We start from the raw sequence: 23,447 nt of genomic DNA, 5'->3' as shown, positions 1-23,447 counted from the left end.
AACTAATGGTAGAGTGTAGTCCTCAGTAGACACCTGCCGACGGTAGAACTTACAACCGAATCCCATCCGGGTGCTCACTCGGCCGATTCCATCAACCCGTAGAAACCCCTCGCGACGCACGAAAAAGTCTTGTGCTTGGCTTTCGTCGTGGTCACGACCCAACAGAGTCATACCCTCTAGGTAATATCCTTGGGGTTACTATTCGCGCACTATCCAGAAAGGAATCCATCTTCCATTCACCGTGTCCACCAGGAGGATTTATCCACGACCTCTCTGTCTCCCCTTCCCCTTCGAATGAGTCAACCTTGAAGAAGCAATCCCACGGACACGAGTGACTATAAGATCCTTTCGAACCGCCACCCCGCTTCCCAAATACAGCACCTCACCTTCCATATACTCCCAACCACCCATGCCCACCGCAACAACACGACAGGCCGTCTCGAGAATAGGCCAGATGGGCCGTTCGATGTCCCAGCCGCCACCTGCGAGCCGCTCGTCGACGACTGGCGGCTTTTCCTCGCACCGACGGCATCAGTCCTCCTCACCTGCACCGTCGTCGAGAGTGACCCTCCACATAAAAGAAGTGAAGATCCCTCCCGTATTCGATATCTTCGATGCACCAGTACACCTACAGCGCGAACGCACCGTTTCCCCTGCACGGCGGCAGCCCCTACCACGCACACCTCCATTCGCCGCCATGCCCACCTCTCCGTTGAGCGAGCCACGGCCACGCCCCCGCGCTGCGTCTCCCCTCCCCAAACACATCGTCGTCGAGGTTTTCGACGGTCCATCATGTCGGCCACCTTCCTCTGTGCTCATGGATTCAAGGGAAGGTCTAAGACAAGGCCGTAGCCCTGCTGTGACTCGACTCTCGCATACCTCCTCTCAATCTACTTCACCCTCATCACCGGATCATAATAAAGTCGGGAATACGGCGGCCCAACCACAACTCTTCATCTTCGATGGCCCTTCACGGCCGCACAAACATCGCAAACCCACCAATGACCCGGTATGTTTTCTTTCGCTTCATTTGAGTGGGGCGCGCGCTAATCTAATCATGTGCTATCTAGCCGAAAGTCCGCGCCCTCATCGCTGGCACTCTAGCTGTTGGCGCCGTCGCCAGTGCTGGGTTGGTCATCTCCACCCAATGACAATCAATCCTCGCCAACGCTAAACGTTGGTGGTAAAAATCAAAGCAAATTATCGGGACATCCATTGCCCGTTGTATTAGTATAATAGTCTGATCTGTACAGTAACATCTGTATACCACTTCATCTTCTTTTCACTACCCTTCAATCCCTTCGGTGTTTCGGAGAGCATTTCAATGGGACTTCGCAGTAGCATTGACGGTAAATCCGTTTCCAACAGCGTCATATCCGAACCGACAAAGGACCGAGACGAGAAGTAATGCCTTCTGTGTCAATCCAGCTCGTTGGACACGAAGTTTAGCTTTTCGCATCCAATGGACGCGGAGGTATTGGCCATGGAACAAGAATAGCGCACTGATCGGCCCTCAACTCCACCTAAACTCTACCCAGCGAACCAACAGCTGTTCAAATCTTGCTCGAAGAAGGTAAGAACCACAGCGAACGTGGCCCGGGAGGTAATCGCCTTTCGATTTTGGCATGGACATAACCATGCCCCAGCTCTTTTCGCTAAAACATTGGAAGAAATGAGCTCGAGTCAACAACGTTGTATTCAATTTACGACAAAAGGACAACGTACCACCCATACCCGCTTGTCACTGACTACTGTGTGGAGAGAAGTGATGCATTCGAACATGTGTTCCACGTTCTCTTGGTTGATGGGAGGGCGTACTCCATGTACATGGTGATTATTGTCGAGATTGATGAGAGTCTTCAAGGACTTCGAAGGCTTGAGCGCGTCCGTAAACGAGTACTGAGAAGGAAACCATCAGCATCGCGGATCGCAAAGGCAAGGTAAAAGACCCACGATGTCTTTCGGGGGCACCACAACCGTCAACCTCTCCAGCTGCACACACTTCTTGCTCATAAGCCGCAACGACTCAAACTCCAGATGACAGTCAATAAAGGCCATTCGCTTCAGGGATGATCCAAACATCTCCAGTAAGTTCTTGACAAAGGGATGGCCCACGCCGATCTTGCGGTCGGGCATCTTCAATGAGAAGGAGGAGAGTTGGCAGGCCGAGCCCTTGAAGTAGTCCAGGATCGTCTGGAGAATGCCGGGGACGGGTGAGTTGGCGCGGGAGTACTTGGCGTCGATGCAGAGCGAGCGCAGGTTGCTTAATGTCGGTGGCAAAAGTGGCAGCGCGCCAATATTCTCCTGCAGGCTTATGAGAACGGGTAGAAGAAGAGGAGACTAGACGCACTGTAACAGACATGGACAGATGCTCCAACTCGGGTGTGTACTTGAGCAGCTTAAGTGTCGCTGCATGGTCCACTCGGGCGCAGCTCATGACATGAAGACCCTCCAATTCCGGGACCTGCTCCAAGATCCTCTCAAGTGTCTCCGTGTTGAGTTCATTGGTCATCTGCAAGGACAATTAGTCTTCCCCCGACCCAACAAGTCAAGTTAAACTCACATAAAACGCCAGAGACCTTAACGACTTGGACAAACCATTCTCCACCCACCGCGGCAACGCATCAATCACATTCCACGACGCAAACTCCAGCACCAAGTTCTCCACGCCCTGGATCTTGCTCAGCAGCCTCGTCTGCTCCGTCGTCAGGCTCGCGTATATCCTCAACGTCGTCAGCCGCTGCTTGCTCTGGAGGGAGGTGAGGAACGAGGGGACGACGTTTGGGAGACTGCATTTGAAGGTCATCAGGTTTCGACATTGGGCCATTGCCTTTGCACATTCCCTCATGAAGGTAGGATGTGGTTGCCGGGTTATGTGGTTTGAAATGCTGTACGGTACGCTTTCGATGTCTGAGTATATAGTTTTGAGGTTGTGGGCAGGAATTTGGAAGGACTGGAGCTCACCGATGCTTCGAACATAGGCTCCCAGATTAGGATGCTTCAAGATGACAGCAAACGGCGATATAACTTGACCCTAGCAGTATTCAGTACTTTTACTTGTACGTGTATCCAAGTTTGCTCACCGCTGCATATGCCTTTCCTTCACGAAGTCGAAACCAGACATTTCTGTACAACGACGGTAGGACACCAGCGAGAAAGGTTCGGCTGACCAGCGCGATGGACGCGAGATCTTGGCCAGAAAGATAAGAGAAGATCAAGTCGAGGACGTCAAAGTTGAGGTTCTCTGCTGAAACCATCGTCGTTGTCGAGAATAATTAATAAGGTTTCGCTGGCGGTGGTGGTGGTGGTTGAGGGACAAGTCGCGACCGAGTAGGTAGGCAAACAGCGTCAATCATCGAGTCGTACACCCGGTACCGAAACCATATTTCTGGCCAAGGCGGTAGTATTGTACATATCGTGATTATACATGTGTCGTGTAATACAGCAAAGTCCAATATCATAGTACAAAAAATCGAGGGGTGCTCCACTAATCCACTGTCATCGTCTCGGAAACCTTGGAATTGGATCGACTAACGGGACTCGGACGCGGCCCCAGAGTCGCCGACCGCTGTGGCGAAAGGTACTGGCCCGTCCTGGATGGAGTAGTCGAGCGAGGTGTAGTGGGCGGTATGGGTAGTGAGCGACGCTTCTTGGCCTTGCTCGCGATCTCTGGGGGAAGCATCGACAGGAACTTGCGGTTATTTTCTTCAGTTGGTTTCTGAAGACAGGCTAAGTAACCAAGACGGAACGCTGAAAGACAAAGGAGATACAGACCGCGAAGATTTCAGGCCACTGAACTGGGCGTCGCAGCTCTTCGTCTGATAGATGCATGCTGTAAAGTAAGAGGAAAGGTCCGGCTGACAGGTGTAGCCCTGCTGGGTCCGTGAGGACCGTTTCTTCAGTGACCTGTCCAGGTATGAGCATCTTCTTGGTCCCCATGTAATTTGGTACTGACCTCTGTGACCTCGTAGTCACAAGTCTTCCACCATACGCCCTCCACGTCCTGGACATAGGAGTACATTTGCTTTCTTCCAGGCAGACCGGTATGCATCAGGACAGCGCGAAGGTCATATCGGAACTGCTGGAGTTCAGGGACATTGTACACATCCGCAGCTAGCGCTTCTAGCTCTTGTATCCTGCGATCAATACCTGGACGGATAAGCTTCTAGTGTCCAAATCGTCGAATACCGCAATAGCCAACTTACCCTCTACCTTGCTTTCAACCATGGTCAAGACGTCCTTCAGCTGATTTACGGTATAGTCCAAGGTTTGCTGCCGCGCTTGGTCGCCATTCGCGTGGGCTACTTTCTCGTAGTAGTAGATCGAGTTTTTCAAATCTTGTATCGCGTCCCGGCCCTTCAAAGAGAACAATCAGACGACGAATGACCATATGAATGGGCGGGACGTACATCGAACGTGGTAAGCGCCTCCCTCTGACTCGTCAGATCTTGGATCTCCCGTTGGTATTGTTGTTCCTGCGCCTTCTTTCGATTCGCCAGTTCGAGGTTTCGGAACATGAACCTATCCAGATAGAATGTCTTAGGATAGTTCAGTGGGACGGCATCCGCCTTTCGTTGTGTAGTTCCGGTCGAGGCGACATGTCGAGAAAGATTAAATGCAAGCATTTGCGAGGGGTCGACTATAACGTCGTGTGACGATTTCCCCTCTTCATAGCGGGAGAGGATGGAGGAAAGCCGTTGAATCAAATCGTTCTCGGTTCCATCGAATTCGATCTTGACTATCCCACCAATTGTTGTTCGGCTGACCTTCCGAGGGAGGCGGTTAATGAGCTCGACGTTGACATGGGTGAAGTTAAAGAGGGGGATTCTGTTTTCTACATGTCAGAGTACGATTCTGAAGAAGTGGCGGAGACCTATGACAATTCAGTCCGGGCAGAGAGGTATTCTTCCAGTGTACCGCCAAGGTTATTCAGCATGGCTTCTTCATCTCAGCACGGTTGATCAAACTAAATGAGAAGGGAATCAACACACCAGCCGCACGGTCTGAAGGATTATCTCCCGTCTTCTCCATCTCTTCCTCCTTCACGAGGGATGGTAACACCTCCACGTCGACAATAACAGCCAGTTGCGCCAAGTCCATGTTCGTAAAGAGCTCGACCAAGTTCCAGACAGCACGAACTAGCAACAGCCATCAGCAGCGTAGGGCCAGTTAAGCTTTCCACACGTACCAGAATGGCTGAGAGCGACGTCCGAGGGTACGTCAGGTAAACCGATTTGCGCAACGGCTGCTCGCACTTGAGGGACATGGTATAGTGCTTGAACCACCTATCCGCGCGTTGAGTACGACAAAGGGTTGTTGCTGGATAGGAAGAACAAACTAGTGCGGCGCAGGCCAATGAAGGAGATTCAGGTCGCAGCGCGACAGGCCTGATGGGCTCTTAGTACCAGACAATTGAACACTGAAAGCAGACATACCGTCCCCCTTCACGAACATGCTGAGTCAGTTCAAATGTGTCTTTCTCCTCGGACTTGAAATCGTTCAAGCTTGCTGCTATTGCGTCGTTCAAACTCTGGTCTTCTTGGCTGATCCCAGCGGGTGTGGATGATACTGCAAGCTATATGGGGCATCTTGGTATTTGGTCCACAGACGGGTCAGAGAAACGTACGTTGGATGGCACCATTTGCCAATTTGGATCTGGAGCCCTGTTACTCGGACCAAAACTAGCTGCAGGAATCGTCTGATACGGGTCCGATTCTCCCGTCAAGTCAATCTCGGATCCAGCTGGCGCAGGTGTAACTTGTATCGGAGGTCCTGGTGCATTTTCGTAATAGCTGCTCTCCGGGGTGTTATGGCGTTGAACTTGGGTCGACCAGTGGTCTTCGCCTTTATCTCCCCCCAACAGCGCTTCCGCAGCCTTGTTCATGTCCCCGCCATGTTTGTGGAAGACCCGACGCGCAGTTTCTGTATCGACGGCGGCTAGACTGCAGAGGAGTTCTATGGAGCTTGTGTCTTCTGCTCCAAGTTGCATCTTGGACCTTGAGATGGTGGCGGTTGGTGGTAGACCTGCGATCACAGCCTTCGATTGACATCACCTCGCGTCTGATGGACGGCGCTTATTTCTCATCGTATTGATCGCGCCCTCAGATTCAAATTCAGTACTCTCCAAAAAACACAACATATGAACTGGCACATGGGTTTCAGAGTCCAGTTTAGACTTCATGGCTCTCCGTTAAAGATAAGTCCATTTGCGAGTATGTGCTTCAACAGCCATTTGGAATCGTTTAGTAGCTTTCTTGGGTCGGACTCGCGTTTCTGTAGATAACCGCCCACTTCCTACTCCAAAGCCTCACAGGATGAAACGAATTCGGAGGCAGGAATCGCCAGAATCTCTGCAACTTCCCAATCGACTCAGGTTCTCAGTTACCTGAAATCCTTTGATTGGGTGACTCGGAAACGACGACATAAACCCTCGATGGGCGCTGTAAAGTCACAAGTCTGTCTCAGGCTGCATGATGCCCTTACAAGTGAGCGCTGAAGTCCTATTATTGGTGACACAACCTTGATATCATGGGTCGAGGTTCAGTCGATTTATGGTTGATGAATTATTGCGGTGGTCCTTTCTGTCTGAGTTTGACGTGGAGGGTATTAACAGCCAGGAGCGATCTTTCCCCCGTTTCTCAGCTGAGAGCATTTTTTTCCCTCTTTGTAAAATGTGCATCCGAGATAGCAAAGGAGAGCCTTGCAGAGAAGCTTCGATGTTCTTTCCTGGACAGGAGTCCAGAGATCCCTGTCGTCATTGGGCAACATTCAACCCCCCGCCCATGCATGCCAGCATCGAGACCAGTCATGCACTCTCTCCTTGCCTTCACCTCCCTCTAGACCCTCATACGTGAATCACCAGCAAGTCAAAACTCAAGCCCTCGTCAACACTCCCTCCTCCTCAACTGGCTTGGACTCTCTCCATGCTCGCGAATCGCAGAGCCCAAGATGCCACGGCCTCCGTTAATTACACGCTGAGCATATCATGGTAAATGTTTCATTGAAAAAGGAAGCTCAGACGCAGGACTTTTCTGACCGATGATTTCTTCAGTCAGGACTCGCTGTCAGCACTGAAAACATGATCTTGGTGTGAAATCTATCATCCCTTTGCTGCCGTCTCGCTCTCTCATCTCGTTCTGATGGTTACTTGACCATCCCACATCAACTCAGCGCTTGTCGACAGTTGGGCCGTCATGCTTTCATACTGCGCTTTTTGTCGACGTCGGAGAGCGCCAATGAGCGCCAATGCCCTAGGCTCAGTGCCAAAGACTGCGATCCAGGCTTGCAACATGGTTCGCGTCGCGCGAGACGATTTTTGGATCGGAACGGATGAGAAACGGAGAGTGCGCCCGTTGGCTGGGCACGTGGCTTGGCGGCTATTTATGGTTGATTTGTGGAGATGACGCGGGACTGAACTTGACGACGACGACCACGAAAAGTGTGCAACGACCTTTTACGGCCTTCTCTTCCCTTGTCTTCTTCTTTCTCCTTCCCGCTCTGCCTATGCATTAGCTTTTCGTCGAAAATCTCAAGAAAACCTCAAGCTTTTTAACTCAAACATCAGCACCAACTTTTTTCAACACACAATACGCTCTTTTCGAACCAAAACCCCACATTCTTTTCTTCAATGGAATCGCTACTTTTTACCCTGGTAACCTTCCTATTGGCCTTTCATGGTGTAACGCTCGTGAAAGCCGGTCTCTATGTGGGTATTCTGGCGCTTAAGCAAAGGCTTCTGGGTTGACCTGGATCACTCTCTAGGTCGTAGAACCGTTCAGCGGCTCCACCTGCCATGGCGGTGAGCCCTGCACTGTAACTTGGTTGGACGATGGACGAGCTCCATTACTATCTGCCATCGGCGTTGTCACTGTTGGACTCTATACTGGTGACCAGGTGCGTCTGAGGTTGCGTCTTTCTTCCAGTATCGTTCTCATCACACTCTACAGCAACTTGTCCAAAGATTGAAGCCAGTTGACGTGAGCGCCGTCCGTTCGCTCACTTTCACTGTAAGTCGTACCTGTGACGTTCAAGCTCCAACTCATGCCCACCTCGCGTCATAGCCCAATCCTGCTGCGGGACCCGACTCCGATGCCTAGTATGTTTCCCTAGCGCTCCGGAATAAACCTATTCTGACCATCTTTCAGTTACATCGCGTTCACGTCTGTGGAGTTGATGGTTAATGAGACGGGCCCTTACACGTCGTGGTCTCCTTGGTTCCGGTAAGCAAAAGTCGATGGATCTTCAATTGAACTATCTAATCGGCCATACACTTTAGTCTTGATCGTATGACGGGCTCCTTTGAGGAACCATTACCCTCTGCCGTCGAATCGATACCCGTCCCCTCTTCTCTGACAACCCCTCGTCCGTCTACGACCGTTCTATCGACTATCACTGTTGGTGCACCTTCCCCAACTGCACCTACGACGAGTGACTCCTTCACTTCTACACCCGTTCCTCCGTCGGATCCTGAACCAACGCCATCGCCTTCTCCAGAAGAAGAACTTCCACCTCCATCCCCTTCGTCGAGCTCATCGTCATTGCCTACGTCTTCAGGGTTCATTACTTCCAGGATTCCAGCTCCCACAACCGCTTCCTCTGCGTCTGAAGAAGCCTCGTCCGCCCCTTCTGCTGGAAGCGCAAGATCCAGTTCGACACCAGCTTCAGCATCTTCAGCAACAGAACCGGCACCTACCAGCGATTCTATCGAGGAGAGCTCTGCTATCTTCACAACTGCACCCGTGCGGTTGTCGTTGTTAGCCAGCCTGGCCGTCTTGCTTGTTTTCTAAATGAATCCCCCCCAGACTAGGATGATGACCTCACGACAATAGCGACGATGGCCACGACCGACGCAACGATGTACATATCATGATGAACACACTCGTCCTTTCACATCCATGCATGGGCATTGGACACCCTTTTACCTTCATCAGCCAGCCGGGTTGGACTCTTCCCTTTTTTTCGACCTATCATTATTGCGATACCTTTCTTCGCGACTTTTGAACTCTTTGGGCCTCTTGTTCTTTTTGATTAAGAATGGCCCTTGTAGTTACTACGGACACCTTTCGTGTGCGATACTAAAACCTTCCCTGGCTGGACATCCGCAACGTACCACCGAGTCGTACCTTCTAACCCCACTTCTCCACATCGCTTTATACCCGCTTTCTAAAGTACTTGTTCATCTTGCTTTGGACTCGCTGGACCTGTGCTTTCGATTAGCTTCATCCAATTCGCTATCCCTACGGACACCCCCGTTGTACACTGTACATTTCCGCCCCCTATGCCCCGTTGAATTGCGACCCAACTTTAGTGGTTGGGTTGTATCTAGCTCACTTGGTCTGTCACTTACTGCAGACCATCGCACTATAGAATTGACGTTATGCTCTTTACATTGCATCGCGATTCTGATTGATCGCCCCCGCCTAATGCCCGTCTACTCTGGTTGCACCCTGTACCCGGTGGTGGATGACTACCCCTCCTCCTGGTACCTCTCCCATCGATATGATTGTGTGGCCCGCCTTTGGAGATTGCGTATGGAATGCATGCTTGGTGTGTTGTATTGCTGAGGAACTGTGCTCGAGTCCGACTATGAGACCAACGAGCACATCTTCTTCGTCATGCACTTTCCGGGTGGCTCTCCTCTCGTCTAGTGGCGTCTCGTCAACACCAGTGCCGCATGTTTTTGGCGTTTTAGGGTAGACTTACCGCTCTGGTATAGCAACACTTTGTCTTTCGTTTCAACCCTTTACAGTCGTCGTCGCTCTCGCACTCCCCGCGTTTCCAAGCGCTTGCTATGGAGGCTGAGAGGAGGACGAAAGTCAACATGAGGAATATGGAGTGAGGCGAAAATGATTTCATGGTGGTGGTTCTGGACAAAGGGCTGCGGTTATGGTACCGACCTGCGGGGAGTGGGCTGAGTACGGCGTGGCTGGGGCCCACTGCGGCGCAGTGCATGGTGATAGTGATCGAGTATTTATACAGATAACCAAGTTTACAATGGCATGATTCAGCAAGTCCTAGGGTATCAATAAGAGATATCAAAGCAATTAGCATTAGAAAGTACCAGTCCAAGAAGCAATGGAACGTAAAAAAGTGAGTAGGTGTGTCAGGGTTTCATGTTGGTGATGCAGGCCGACTGGGTGACTCTGTCGCATCAGAGCTTCGATTGGGGCTTTCATCGGGTACTTCTGGTACCTCCTTCAGTTCCTCCAGCAGCTGCTTTGGCCAGATAATTTCAGTGACTTGTTCGCTCGTCAGATCGGGGCCGTCGTTCATGAGGTGCTCGCGAGTCGCCTTTTAGTGCACCTCACAGTCAGCAAAGGCAACACAAAAATAACCGTGATTGACCTACCTTGAGTAATTCTGAAACTTGAGGAGACAGCGCATGCACCTGCTGTGTCTCGAGGTTGTCGAGTATGGATTGCCAAAAGGCTTCACCGAAGGGTTTCTCGGGCTTCTGCAGCCATCCCGCGAACTTGCCAGGTTCACAGACTGGGCCTGTTCCGTATATCCACTGCTTGATCTTCTGTCCGCCGGCGAGAAGTTGGACGCATGATCCCAGGCGCATGCTGTCACAGTTGGCGCGGTCGCCCAGGCCCTGCATGAGCTTATCCCAGGAATAGGACGAGTAGCCGTACCCCAAGGAATATAAGCGCCCTGCAGCGAGGGAGGCTGCGACCCACTCGTCGTCCCTCGGCGCGCCGGCAATACCAGTGAGCATCCGAGGGTGCATGTCAGAGGGCACACCGTTGAGGTAGAGCTCTGCCCATGCGTTGCAGATTCCTCGAGCTTTCCGTAGCCATTGGCGCTCCTCTGCGACGGTGAAGACGCCGTGCCAGAAAACGTCCGTTTTGGCCGGTGAGCGGTGGAACTCGACAGCGAGGACGAGGTTCCTCAGTCTGTCCAATGGTTCCGTGGCATCCCCTCCCGGAGAGGAGGAAGGTTTACTGTTGGCGGCAGGCTCGGAAGACTCGACATAGAACTCAACGAGCGCGGGGTCGAAGAGCTCGTTGAGGCCGAGGTACTTGTCGTCAGGGACGGAGAGTTGGTCGACGATGCTTTTCACCCAGTCTTTGGCCGGGTCGAATTCAGTGAAGTCCATGTTCCCGAGCGACCATAGTGGAGGGGCAGAAGTCGAGAGCCGTAGTTGAGACTTGCGTCGCTTTTGCCTGAGGTGGTTCAGGGTCGCGGTGATACTGATGGGCATTATAAATGCGCTCAGGCTGTGGCCGTTGGAGTCGCTTTGGGTCGGGGATAGTTATGGTTGTGAGGGTTACGAAAAGAGTGTTACTGAGCGCCGTATGCACGAGCGGTGAGGAGAAGGGTTGGAAGGCTTCATCTTTACGGAATACGTGGTGCCCTTTTGAACACCTCGGTCGGAGGGGTTATCTGACACGACAGTGAACTTAGCCATACGGTAAGACCGAGAAAGCCTGAAGAATGATGATCTGTTCGTTACGGTATACTAATCAACGGGGGAGAAAAGATAGAACATATGTGGATACGAATAAGGAAAAAAACGGTAGATTCTAGCTGGCGAGAATAGCATGCAGTGTGTACGCCGTTTACGGGAAAGAAGATGAATTTGAAGATGAATTTGAAATAGCTGTCACCCACAAAGAGCCAAAATCGTGTTCCATAGATCGGCCAGTGCTCCTCCGCCCACAAACAGTTTAACATTTGAACTTGAATCACCGCTGAGAGCGCTCATGTCGGAGGTTTAGCGGCAGTTGGCAGAAGATGAGCAGAATGCTAATGAAATGATGCCATCACCAGAAGAGCCTCGATAAGAGATCCTGTCAGGCATTCCTGCTGCTCAGCAGTTCACGCACCTGCGGTACCAGGAACCTCTGAATCTCTGGGCTTATACTTGTCAATTAGGCAGAAGCCGGTACTCGAAGAACGATTCGAGTTGTCGAGGCTTGGACCACCAACTGCGGCCGTGATCGACAATGTATTGAGCACATCATTGCATCGCATGTCTCATCTCCATTACCAGCACTGCCGAGAGGTCGGACTGGCCTAGAGAAAGAGATGTGCTAATTCAGAACGGAGCGAGAACGATGTAGTACGAGTACCGAAAGCGAAGACGACAACATCGGAATGGGAGTAATGGACCGCATGATTGCGTGAGCGTAAATGCCATATCACGAAACAGAAATAGAATGCTGACCGATGGAAGCTGCTTAGGAGGTGCCGTGCGTGAAGTTCCCCGACTCGAGTCACTTGAACACACCATCTACACTGACGTCCTGTCACATCCACAGATCAAATATGGAAGGTTTGTACTTATACAGTAAGAAATTGAAAGGAAATAGTCTTAAAGTCAGGGAGGTACGGGTACTGAGCCACCTACCCCTTTATCCGAAATGAACCAGGTCAGACTAACCCTGACCATTCCACCCAGAAGGGAGGCCATACCCAAATATGGTTGGCATCTTTCCCGTTTTGGTTCGAGGCTTCGCAAGGCTGCCGACGCGCTTGGCGCTCCGGACTCAGTTGCAAGGAAATCGGTTATTTCAAACATACCTTTTCGGCCATAGATAAGCCCCACTAGGTCTCCATTGGTTCACGACCACCGCAATTCTCATTTCTCGATACTCTGTGTCGGAGATGGGCTCGAGATTCTCCCTGGATCCCAGCTAGAAGGGCAACCTTCAAAAGCTGCGTAAATGTCTCTATGCGCACAGCCATAACATTTCTGGGCGGATTTATGGGCCTAATCATTTGGTTATCGATATCTGTGGGGACTATTGGCTTTTGAGATTGCAAACGGTACCGGTCATCCAAGTCGTCACTGCGTTATCGATATCTAGACCGGTATGAACTCTTCGATGTGCACCGATTGGCTGCCCATAGTCTGAGAATCTTATCTCATCGAGAAACACGACAATCTCTGGCGAGTCTGAGGCATTTCCCGCAGGCATTTGTCCCCCCCTTCCTGCGGCATCACGCGGGTGCAGTTGCCGACAGAGCAAATAGGAGCAAACAGCGCCGCTGGCGAAATTGGCAAGCGCGCGTCTCTTGTATGTACTAATTTTCTTCGTGTTTAGTCGACACCATATATCGGCACCGGCAATGTGTCCCTCGTCGAATGCTGCTTCGTGGACAACTCAGGACAGAACACGAATCGGATAGTGGCTCCTCAAGTGTTTAGGCGGTCAAAATCTTGAGCAAATTTGCTATCGTCGTATCGCCAGATAAGTCGATAAGCCTCCACCGATTACCAGAGGGGGTGCCTGGCAGATAATGTCTTCTGCTTATCGAAGAACATTGCGCCCAGCGGCGGCACCCGACTCCTAGGTTCATTGTACTATAAATGCCCTTCAGTTTCTGGCCAGGTTTCTTCAGCAGGAGTTCATCTTCCCCACTGCTACTCACCGGTCTTCTCTGCACGGTCTTCGGTCTCCAGCCATGACGTGGCTTTCCACCCTTCTCGTGTCAGCTCTCGCTGGCTCGTCTGTCGTCTCCGCACTTCCCAGCTACAGTCCCTTCTCCAAGCGCACGGGAGAAGAGCTCGATGCCTATTCCATGCATTCCAAGCGCACTGGAGAGGAACTCGATGCGTACTCGATGCACTCACGCCGCGGTCTCGCCTCTGTCTTCGCCCGAGAGAACTGGGACAAGTGCCCTGCCCCCAAGACGCTCGTCGGCAAGGCTCCCAAGGAGAACATCTGGGGCGGTTTGACCAACGAGGAAGTGACCGCTGTTCTCGGCTACGTCCATGACCCCGCCTCCGGTTTGAACCTCACTTCGTATGACAAGAAAGGGCTTTGGGACAATTACGTCTACCTCGTCGAGCAGGTTATGCCCAACAAGACCGAGGCTGTTGCTTACATTGATGGCGACGGTCCTCCCCCCGATCGGTATGCTCGTGTCGCCATCTCTTTTGGTGCGACTGAGACCCCTTACTACGAGGATTGGATTGTGAGTCTTTCTGCCCCATTGACTCGCGTTCTCACTTCCTAACTTCTTCCCTGTCGCTTTAGGTTGGACCTCTCCCCGTCTCCGAGAAGACGAAGGTCGAGCCTTTGACATACTACTACAACAAGGGCACGTCCAAGCAGTTCAACTACCGCCACGACAACTCAGTTCGCAGCAAGTGGAAGGCTCAGCTTTGCGAAGAGATTCAGGACATTACCCTCGACTTGTTGGGAACAGTGAGTCTCTCCTTGCCCCCTCTGGGAGCATACGTCCTGACATCATCTCAGTACATCAACACCACCAGCGCCACGTCCAGCTTGCAATCCATCGACCCCCTTTGGGAGGAAGATGGCAGGATTATTGAATGGGCCCAGTTCCGACTTGCCCCCAAGGATGTCGGTGTCCACTCTGTTGAAACGCTCGTTCCTCAGGGTCTTTACCTCAAGCTCGGTACGTCGATGGTCTTCCTATGTCTCCTCCGTACATGCTTACTCATGTCTCTTAGACATCACTGGTCGTGACCCCGCTGGCTGGAAGTTACTTGGCATCTACTACGGTGGTATCTTCTACGAGAGCGCCGCCGCCTTCCGCGCTGCTTGGGAGAAGCCCGACTTTGTCAGGACCGAGAAGACCTTTGTTACCCAGTCGATGATGACCAACCGCACTGGCGAGATCCTCCCTTACGACTACGAAGCTCCCCCCGCCCAATTCCAGACACACAAGCGGTGGACCGTCGACAAGGAGAAGAAGTACGTCAAGTGGATGGACTTTGAATTCTACATCGGTTTCAACAAGGATGTCGCTGTCACCCTCTACGACATCAAGTACAAGGGCGAGCGTATCTTCTACGAACTTGGTCTTGAGGAAGCTCTCGCTCATTATGCTGGCTCCGACCCCAAGTCCGCTCACACCGCCTTCTTGGATTCATACTACGGTTTCGGTCCCTATGTCTATGAACTTGTCAAGGGGTGAGTGGGTTTGCTCGTTCTCGACATCCTCTTAACCTGCTGCCTTCAGCTACGACTGCCCCTGGAACGCCGACTATCTCGACACCAGTCTTCACATGAACGGCAACACCACCACCAACTTTGACAGCATCTGTCTCTTCGAGTCCGACGCTGGCTTCCCTATCCAAAGGCACACCACCGGCAAGATGGCTACCGTCACCAAGAACATCGTCTTCAACCTCCGCTTTGTTTCCACCATCGGCAGTAAGTGATCTCGACTTCATTCTTACGCACCAGTACTCACATGATTACAGACTACGACTACGCCTTCACTTACAGTTTCCTTCTTGATGGCAGCATTGAAGTCACCGTCCGTGCTTCCGGTTACATCCAGTCCACTTACTACTACGGCAATGAAGACTATGGCTACAAGATTCAGAAGCACCTTTCTGGCTCCATGCACGACCACGTCCTCACCTTCAAAGCTGATCTCGATATCAAGGGCACCAAGAACTCGTTCGAGACCACATCCTTCGTCCCTACCGTCGAGAGTTACCCCTGGTCCAACGGTGAACGCAGCACCATGAAGGTTGAACGCTCCATCCTCAAGAGCGAAGACGATGCGAAGATCAACTGGGCTCCCAATGGTGCTAACATGTACGCAATCATCAACAAGGACGCTCCCAACGTCTGGGGTGAATATCCGGGCTACCGTATCATGCCTGGCCACGGTACTCCCATCCACTCCACCGTCCAGAAGTCTTCTATCGTGAAGGATTCGATGCATTTCGCTACCCACCACATGTATGTTACCAAGCAGAAGGACACTGAGAGGTATGTTTCTTTTCACTCACCCTAGTTGGTATCCCGGTTCCGGTTTTGACACTGCTTCCCTTGCCAGGCACTTGACGCACAGCACCAACAACATGGACAGCGGCAAGCCTCTCGTCGACTTCAGCAAGTTCTTTGATGGCGAGAACCTCGAGCAAGAAGATATCGTCCTCTGGTTCAGTGAGCGTCCTTTCTCCACCCTTTCTACCACCATCGTCTAACTTAATTATCACAGACCTCGGCATGCACCACTTGCCCCACACCGGTGACCTCCCCATCACCCTCATGTCCACTGCCCAATCCTCGGTCGTCTTCAGCCCCCACAACTACCTCCTCAGCGATCCTACCCGCCAGACCCTCCAGCAAATCGAGATCGACCTCACTGGCGAGAAGCCTGTTGTGGACAACTACGGCAAGAAGACTGATGTTTGCTACACTCCTCTCATCGTCGAGGATGATTACACCCAGTATGAGGGTGGCGCTACCGTCAGCAAGATGCCTCACCATATTCCTTGCGGCAACTGCTAGACGCTTTAGACGAAGTATGATTCTTTAGATGATCATTATGCAGTAGAAGATGAATTAACGATAGTAGATGTGCTTCAAATTTAGATGTGGAGATGATATTCTTCCGTTATACACGAACCTAATCTAGACTATAAATACAAATTTCTTTTTTGCTTTCCTTGTGTTCGAACCAGCGTTTGGTATGGTCGAGGTGATCTAGTGGCTGTGCATCGCGCCTTCGTCAGGTCGAAAGCGCGCTGTTGGACAAGAACGACGACGACGTAGCTCTTCCCAAGCCAACACCTAGCCATGAGGCCTGGCGACACCCCTCTCTGCATGCTTATGAGGCATCTAGGCTTGCCTTTACCATGGCGGAATTCAATCGAAAAGTCATGGAACGGCCGGGCTGAGCGATTTGTCCTCAGACTCCGTTAAGGCAAACATCGTCTCGAGTTGAAGTCGTGCACTTCTAACAGAGAATATTTTGGCGCTGCGGAAGCGAGCTTCAGTGAGTCTGGCCTCTCGAATGCGTGTCTTTTCATTTCTGATAGATTCTATATTTTTCCAGGGAAAGAATGCAGCTGCGACATCTTCCCCCTGGAGCCTCAATGCCTCATCGTTATTTATACACTCAGTGCTTGCTCCGGAAGCATTTTACAAGTCAAAAGTAATTTTGGCACAACCTTCAGTGCGGTATGGATTCCCGGCGACACAAGACTCGGGCGAAACGATCGAGCAGTACCAGCGTGATTATATATATGTTCAAGCAAGTGTCAGGAGCTGCTCCCTAGCCCCACCGTGCGCGTTTTCGGACGCTCGACCTCTACGCAATACCGCAGTCAAAGGACTAGCAATTCCATTACACTGCTCCATGTCATTGGTGATGAACACCGAGGTGCAGAGGAGCGCTCCCTCCGACCTCTGCTCGAGCTATGACGTCAGACTAATCCTTTGACCACTATAAGTGGTCCATCGGCTCTACCCTGGCGTCACCAATCTGCATCCTGCTTTCGCTATCCAGCAATGACCATTGAATCCCAAGGCAACCACGACAAAGCTTCAATTGCCGAGCTCGTCGCTCAGTACGGCTCGTCCAGCGCAACGGCCTGGCTCGAGTTTGAGCGCTACAAGATCTGGAGGCCTGAAGTCCCCATTCCGGAATCTGAATTCGTTCCTGTTCAGGGATACATGACAAGAGGTACGTCCTCTAGTGCTCCGCATAGCAACACTTGCGCTCAACAACACGTGGCAGACAAGTACATTTTCGGCTGGGGCAACCCGTTGGTCTCGTCTCCAGAAGCCCTCCCTGCTACGGCACGGGCTTTCATCGAGTTTGGAGAAAGCCAAGGTCTCCACGTCGTATGGGCCTGTGTTGACCGCGACCTGGAAGAAGTTCTCGGCGGCGAGGAGTTTGGTTGGTGCACAGTTTCGTGTATCTACGAGGACTACATCGATCCCGCTCACCTCATTGAGCTCACCTCGCCCGATGCCAAGGGTCAAGAAGGCCAGCACGTCGTCAAGGATTTGAAGAAGAACCTCAATCGAGCTGAGAAGTACAATGTTTCTGTGTCGGAGGTTAGAAGTGACCAGTGGACACCGGAGGATCGCAAGGCGGTAGAAGATGGAATTGGCGAGTGGAAGGCTAGCCGTAGCGGCCTGCAACTTGCTTCGACGAGCTTGCAGCCTTGGCTTGACGAGAAGCATCGTCGTTATTGGGTCGCTAGGCAAGATGACTTCAAGGTACGCACATACCGTTTTTGTACGCAGGGCGTCCGTATTGATGTATTCGCTGTAGATCGTTGGCCTCCTCATCCTCACCCCTATCAAAGGACGTTCATGGCAAATCAAGAACGCCGTGTCATTCCCTCACGCACCCAAGGGAACATCCGAAGCACTCATTTACACCGCTCTCAAAGACCTGTACGAAGAGAACCCGTCAAGGCCTACCACCCCTGCGTCATCTGTCAATGGCAAAGGACCGAACCCCGCCAAACTCGCCGACGGTATCAAATCGTCATTGGCAGCAGACTCTGACGCCACCTCGGAGGCCTCCATTAGCTCGACCGCAGTGGAGCCGCCGTCATCGCGCGAGTCTTCTGATGTCTTCTCGCCCGCAAGCACGAACAACCTTTCCGAAGTCTCCACACCTCGCACGCACGAGCGGTCAAGCGAGGTGTCGACGTTGCAGGATGAAGATCGTGTTGCGGTGACCTTCGGTATCAGCGCTGCACCCGAGTTGGAACCAGGCCAAAACCTCGGTGGATGGAAGGTGAAGGCGTTGAGTAAGACGTATAAGAAGGTGGCTTCGTCGGCCAAGTTGGTTAACAGGGGAGAGTTCAGGGTGAGTGATGACGTCTTGACGTTGGCTTTCATCGTCATTCTAATCTATTTTGCTGCTTGCAGAGGAAATTCGATTCGGAGCACGAGCCCATGTATGTGTGCTACCCTCCTGACGGCTTTGGTCTCGATGGTGTCAACGCGCTGTTCAAGTTGTTGAAGAAATGATCTGTTTGTATACCATACACCTGGGTTTGACACTTTATGCTACTGCTACTTGTTATTTAGTTCTTGATTAATACCCAGATACCAACTCTCTGGATTTCGTACTAATAGATCTGACGACATTTGGTACTGATAATAGGGGTGTAGCTAGGCACAAGAGGAGCATGTATTGTACGGTTTTTGGCAATGTAACGGCCACACTGACCTGTCCATCTTGAGACTGCTTGATTATGGTTCTCTGCTCCACTCGGGAGATCCTTGGGCATCGTTGAGCCTTGGTATCCATGCAAGTTGAGAAGACTATGCCATCCGAGTCGGAAGACGGATATACTATGGTGTGATCTCTCTGGCTCTCTGGAGGAATCCTGACATGATTGAAAAAGTGCAGACTTACTCGACGAGAGCTTCTGACTCTGAGCTCTAAGGAATCATGGTGGAACGGGGTAATAGAAGGCTATGGAATTCGGAAAAACACATGAAAGCAAAAACCCTCCCATGCCAATTTCTTGTGTGCATAGGCCGGATGATTCAATACAATGACATCGTCTTTCAAACATGAAGTTCGAGAATACAATTTGCGTGGGTATGGATGTACAGGCGAATCGGCATTAACTAAGTTGGAGTTATGGAGAGAGTTACAGGCACTGGTGGTACCACTGGTTGACGACCTGGCAGCTGGCACCAGATTGGCAGCATGAAGGGCCGTTCCAGCCCTGGCCACCGCATTGACCATAGCGAGCCGCGCAGTTACCCGGAGGAGGATTGGTGGGCTGAGTGGGAGGCTGAGTTGGCTGGGTCGGAGGGGGGTTGGTGGGAGGGTTGGGGTTCTCAACACCTTCATAGATAGCACGGGTCCAGAAGTCCCATGTCTGGGTGGCCATCCAGTTCTGTCCGCTGGGCTGAGCGACGTGGTCACCACCGTGAGCGATCCACCAGACTGGGTAACCGGCAGCGCATGAGTACTCGGTCTTCATGTAGTTGCTGTCGGGACCACGAGGGGGCTCGGGTGCGTTCTTGGACTGGCAGCCGTTGACACGGAGGTAGCGGTCACGTAGCTGGCGGCCTGCGCTGACGTTGAGGACGGAGTCGACGACACCGTGGATACCGAGGTAGGCAACTCGGGTCTCGCCACCGCTGCAACCGCTGAGCTGGGCACCAGCGATGACGGAGACAGCACGGAAGTCACCTAAAGAGAAAAGCCCGAGTCAATGATCAATCGATCTACAACTTGAATGCGGTACTCACGAGGGTTGGAGCAAGCGAGAGAGTAGGACATGCCACCACCGTAGCTGAAGCCAGTCGCAAAAATCTGAGTGTCATCGACACACATGCTGTTCTTGAGCTCGGTGAGCATCTGGTTGACGAAGGTGGTGTCGCGACCTCCGGTGTTGGCCCAGCCGGCGTCGAGGCCGTTGGGTGCGACGAAGATGGCGCTTTCGTTTGCGAGGGCACGGAGACCGTAGTAGCCTGGGGCGACGTTGTTCATGTTGCCACCGAGCCAGTGGAAGCCGAAGATGAGTTTGTACGGCCTGTTGGGGTCATAGTTGGCGGGGACTTGGAGGATGTACTGTCGGTTGCCGATGTTCTTGGTACCGCTCGAGGGTGGGCTCCTGCCACAGCCGGGGGTGGAGGCGGCGATGACGCCCTGGAGGGTCGCGGCGAGGAGGAGGAAGAACGCAGTAACGGCGCGCATGTTACTGGATGTGATTGACTGGGTTTTGTGGGGTTAGTGAAGAGTAACACATCGTTTTATACTGCGAGAGAAATGACTAGAAAATCCAGAGAGCGATGTTCGGGGAGGACGTTCAACCAGGGTTCATCCGAACTTGAACCCATTTGTACGTCGAGGTGACCATAGGATCCCGCCAAGACTGTTTATCCAAGTGGTACTTTGAACGTTTTTCAAAGGACTAAAGCTAATGGAGTCGTCATGGGTGCATGGGGGGCGACTGCAACGCACGGCAAATCGTAGAGTTTATCGCATGGGGCCGACCGAAGCGCATGATAAATTTCCAAATTTGGTGGGAACGACCCCAGATCGTTCTCATGACGGAGGCAAGTGCGATGGAAGGCCGCATCCTAACAGTAATTGGATCTTCGAGTGGATCGTCGGGTCGCTTAAATAGTTTATCCGGGGTTAAGAACACCGAGAAGAGAGCATTTCTACCTCGCGTGTAGTTACGTCTCCCATGTCAGGAATGAAAATGCGGAGAAATAGGGAGAAACCTCCGTAACACTTTAAAGGCAATCTTGCGGTCATCGGTACCTCCATGCGTATGTCGGATGCACACCTCGGCTCGGTCTCACCCTTTGATGTTTTTGAAACGTGTGGGACGGGACCGCTGAATCTCGTGTTAGCCCACACAAGCATTCCAGGGAGCTGCTTAAGACACCATTTTTGTGCGTCAATTAGAACGGAACTTCAATCAAGGCAGGTTAATGAAGGACGAGGGGGTGCGCGAGCAGTTAGGCGTTGTAAGCCGCCTGCAGGCGCAGCGATGGCTGCGATCTCGGGCAGTGGAGTACACAGTGAGCGTTTTCTATGCATCGTCTATGCTCGTAGTGTAATTGAGTACTATCACCGCGTTTGACATTTGCATACGTAAAGAGCTTCCACGTCCGAGGCATTATGGCGCCGAAAGGAAGGAAGGACGGGCGCTTATTGAGAATTAACCCTAACCACGTGCACATCTCGTGTATTGGCCCCCGTTCTAACCACTGGAGCCCAGCTTTAGCCCACCAAGCCAGAAAAATGGTAGTTTAAGGGCGTAGCAACGCTCTAGTAGGTAGTCGCAATACAGTTCGACTATCTGTACTCGGTGATTGTATTTGGGCCATCGTCACGGTGACATCATCGGAGCAAGAGACAGGAATACCAATACCACCCCGGTCGATTCGTTTCCCTACACTCACCACCATGGACGCACTACCATTGGACACGTCCCACCCAGCTGTACGCGACTATCTGTCGCTTGTTCGACTCCAAGTCCTCACTCCCTTGTCTCTGCTCATCAATATCGCTTGTGTAATCGTCTGTGCGACGGTCTCAACGCCCAGTATCAGTGCGTAGCCAGAATTTGGTCCTTGACATCGCCGAGGTTGAACTGGTGTTGCAGATGGAATCTCGAAGCTACACCCAACGGCGATTTCACCAAATTTCGGTATCATTGCTTCGTACGTTGGAGTGATAATGTTGGGCCAGATTGGGTATTGCCTGTTATTGGTGACCGCGAATAATCCGGATACAAAGGTGCGAATTTCATAGCTTGTAGAATGACGATCTAACGTTGGATGGACAGAAAACGCTCGTGAAAGGGGTCGGATATTCGCTGGTATTTTCGAATGTTTGCATGGGTCTATGGGCGATTGCCTGGGTGCGTGGTGCTTAAAGAGTGTTAGAGAAGTTGCTGATAGAGCATTCGCTTTCCAGGTCATGCAATGGTTCCTCGTATGCACCATACTGCAAGGTCTTATCCTCGTTGCTTTGCTGTACTCCAACGTCGCTCTCCTTGTCTATCACCGGCCAACGAGCGCGCGGTGGCTCGACACAGCACTCATTCATGCCCCTATGCGCTTCTTCTTCGTCTTGCCGTTCGCTTTACTCTTCCCTCTATGTCTATTGTGAGTTTCTCGCCCCCTTTTGAAAGTTGAATTTGCCAACACGTACCTTCATAGCGTCAAGCTCGGGTTTGCGTACACCCCACCAACCCCGGACGGACCTCAAGATTACAACAAATGGCACGCCTGGGCAGGATTTGGAGTGGTGATGGGTACAAATGCTGTTGCGTTCTTGGTGGTGTTGTTGAGGAGAGACATCGTGTGGTGTGTCGCGGCGACCTGGATCTGCGTCAGCATATGGAGTCGCAGACCGAAGCCCGGTCCTGTTTACGTGCGTAGTCCATTCGTTCTGTTGAACTCGATCGCTGAAGACGACGTTACGGCGGTTTAGATTACGGTCATCGTCTTCACGGTGATGCATCCACTGGCTTTGCTATCTTCGTACATCTATTGGATGTTCTTCTCAAAGAAGCAAGGCGCACGGGTCCGACTTGCAGGGGAGGACGAGCATCCGGGGTTGTATGGCAATCAGCAGAACAGGAGCCAGGCGTTGGGAGGAGGCCAGTATCCAGCGAGAGGCCCGAGCGGAGAATCGGTGCCCAGAGAGATTGGTGAGGAGACTTGGGGCTAGCCTTTCGGTTCGCATGATGTTTCAGTCTGCTTTGCATGTGGTTTAGCGCTGTATAATATTTCGATTTTCGTCTTCCAGCGTCTTGCTCGTCGCGGTCAGCGGTCAGCTCGGTGTGCCGACCTTTTCGCCAATTCAAACTGGGAAAGTATTTCAATCTCCGAAAATTCAAAGGTGACCCTGTCGCAGAGTCCGTTTGGCTTTCTTTCTCTTTCGTCTTCTGTCATTTGGAATCTTGACCATATCTTTTCTTGTCACTCCTGTCTCTGTCCCCTCGACTTGTTGCCTCGAAGTAAACGCGAAAGACTCGACTTAACCTCAGAACTGACGACACGTATGGTCATCGTTTCAGCGTCTAATTCGATCAGGGAACAACGACAATGCCCCAAGGAACTCTCCTTCCCGAGCTATTCTATACATCCGTCGGGTTGCTGCTTCTTTCCTCAGTCAAAAGCCATCCCGCCACAGGCTTCTCTGCTGCGGGATAGGATCTCTACAGGAATTCCGACTAGGGGAACCTCCCGGGCTCGTTTTGATGAAGTTTAATGCTTCCC

General features: G+C 51.9%; 9 protein-coding genes across 9 annotated transcripts; 5 read left to right on the top strand and 4 right to left on the bottom strand.

The window, feature by feature from the left end:
• Positions 1–409: 409 nt before the first annotated feature.
• On the top strand, positions 410–1,151 carry CC1G_06953 (hypothetical protein; the record flags this gene model as incomplete). Its single annotated transcript, XM_001837695.2, has 2 exons — positions 410–1,009; positions 1,071–1,151. The coding sequence occupies 2 exons, from the start codon at positions 410–412 to the stop codon at positions 1,149–1,151; spliced, it is 681 nt and encodes a 226-aa protein (XP_001837747.2).
• A 402-nt stretch (positions 1,152–1,553) lies between these two features.
• Positions 1,554–3,257, bottom strand: CC1G_06952 (hypothetical protein; the record flags this gene model as incomplete). Its single annotated transcript, XM_001837694.2, has 7 exons — positions 1,554–1,655; positions 1,726–1,899; positions 1,954–2,304; positions 2,351–2,512; positions 2,564–2,910; positions 2,965–3,034; positions 3,084–3,257. The coding sequence occupies 7 exons, from the start codon at positions 3,255–3,257 to the stop codon at positions 1,554–1,556; spliced, it is 1,380 nt and encodes a 459-aa protein (XP_001837746.2).
• A 135-nt stretch (positions 3,258–3,392) lies between these two features.
• On the bottom strand, positions 3,393–5,989 carry CC1G_06951 (hypothetical protein; the record flags this gene model as incomplete). Its single annotated transcript, XM_001837693.2, has 11 exons — positions 3,393–3,718; positions 3,775–3,906; positions 3,956–4,149; positions 4,206–4,356; positions 4,410–4,827; positions 4,881–4,938; positions 4,992–5,138; positions 5,189–5,285; positions 5,339–5,387; positions 5,436–5,575; positions 5,627–5,989. 11 exons carry the CDS (start codon positions 5,987–5,989, stop codon positions 3,488–3,490), a joined length of 1,980 nt encoding a protein of 659 aa, XP_001837745.2. The 3' UTR covers positions 3,393–3,487.
• A 1,638-nt stretch (positions 5,990–7,627) lies between these two features.
• CC1G_06949 (hypothetical protein) lies at positions 7,628–8,786 on the top strand (the record flags this gene model as incomplete). Its single annotated transcript, XM_001837691.1, has 6 exons — positions 7,628–7,705; positions 7,762–7,893; positions 7,947–8,006; positions 8,061–8,095; positions 8,145–8,219; positions 8,276–8,786. The coding sequence occupies 6 exons, from the start codon at positions 7,628–7,630 to the stop codon at positions 8,784–8,786; spliced, it is 891 nt and encodes a 296-aa protein (XP_001837743.1).
• Positions 8,787–10,110: 1,324 nt separating this feature from the next.
• Positions 10,111–11,203, bottom strand: CC1G_06948 (hypothetical protein; the record flags this gene model as incomplete). The annotated part of the gene is made up of 2 exons (XM_001837690.1): positions 10,111–10,290; positions 10,349–11,203. The coding sequence occupies 2 exons, from the start codon at positions 11,201–11,203 to the stop codon at positions 10,111–10,113; spliced, it is 1,035 nt and encodes a 344-aa protein (XP_001837742.1).
• Positions 11,204–13,410: 2,207 nt separating this feature from the next.
• CC1G_06947 (copper amine oxidase) lies at positions 13,411–16,226 on the top strand (the record flags this gene model as incomplete). Its single annotated transcript, XM_001837689.1, has 8 exons — positions 13,411–13,923; positions 13,986–14,156; positions 14,208–14,370; positions 14,426–14,888; positions 14,938–15,131; positions 15,182–15,701; positions 15,769–15,878; positions 15,934–16,226. The coding sequence occupies 8 exons, from the start codon at positions 13,411–13,413 to the stop codon at positions 16,224–16,226; spliced, it is 2,427 nt and encodes an 808-aa protein (XP_001837741.1).
• Positions 16,227–17,209: 983 nt separating this feature from the next.
• CC1G_06946 (hypothetical protein) lies at positions 17,210–18,919 on the top strand. The gene is made up of 4 exons (XM_001837688.2): positions 17,210–17,403; positions 17,458–17,945; positions 18,001–18,546; positions 18,609–18,919. Exons 1-4 carry the CDS (start codon positions 17,229–17,231, stop codon positions 18,708–18,710), a joined length of 1,311 nt encoding a protein of 436 aa, XP_001837740.1. The 5' UTR covers positions 17,210–17,228; the 3' UTR covers positions 18,711–18,919.
• Positions 18,920–19,342: 423 nt separating this feature from the next.
• CC1G_06945 (fungal cellulose binding domain-containing protein) lies at positions 19,343–20,411 on the bottom strand (the record flags this gene model as incomplete). Its single annotated transcript, XM_001837687.2, has 2 exons — positions 19,953–20,411; positions 19,343–19,893 (listed from the first exon to the last, which is right to left on the bottom strand). The coding sequence occupies exons 1-2, from the start codon at positions 20,398–20,400 to the stop codon at positions 19,343–19,345; spliced, it is 999 nt and encodes a 332-aa protein (XP_001837739.1). The 5' UTR covers positions 20,401–20,411.
• Positions 20,412–21,624: 1,213 nt separating this feature from the next.
• On the top strand, positions 21,625–22,896 carry CC1G_15545 (hypothetical protein; the record flags this gene model as incomplete). The annotated part of the gene is made up of 6 exons (XM_002910958.1): positions 21,625–21,769; positions 21,824–21,957; positions 22,007–22,081; positions 22,138–22,328; positions 22,383–22,596; positions 22,657–22,896. The coding sequence occupies 6 exons, from the start codon at positions 21,625–21,627 to the stop codon at positions 22,894–22,896; spliced, it is 999 nt and encodes a 332-aa protein (XP_002911004.1).
• Positions 22,897–23,447: the final 551 nt, after the last annotated feature.

Source organism: Coprinopsis cinerea (genome assembly GCF_000182895.1).
Source record: "Coprinopsis cinerea okayama7#130 chromosome 6 map unlocalized cont3.6, whole genome shotgun sequence".
In the NCBI taxonomy this organism is placed as follows: Eukaryota; Fungi; Basidiomycota; class Agaricomycetes; order Agaricales; family Psathyrellaceae; genus Coprinopsis; species Coprinopsis cinerea.
Note: the sequence above shows the minus strand (reverse complement) of the source record. Positions and strands in the feature narration are given on the sequence as shown.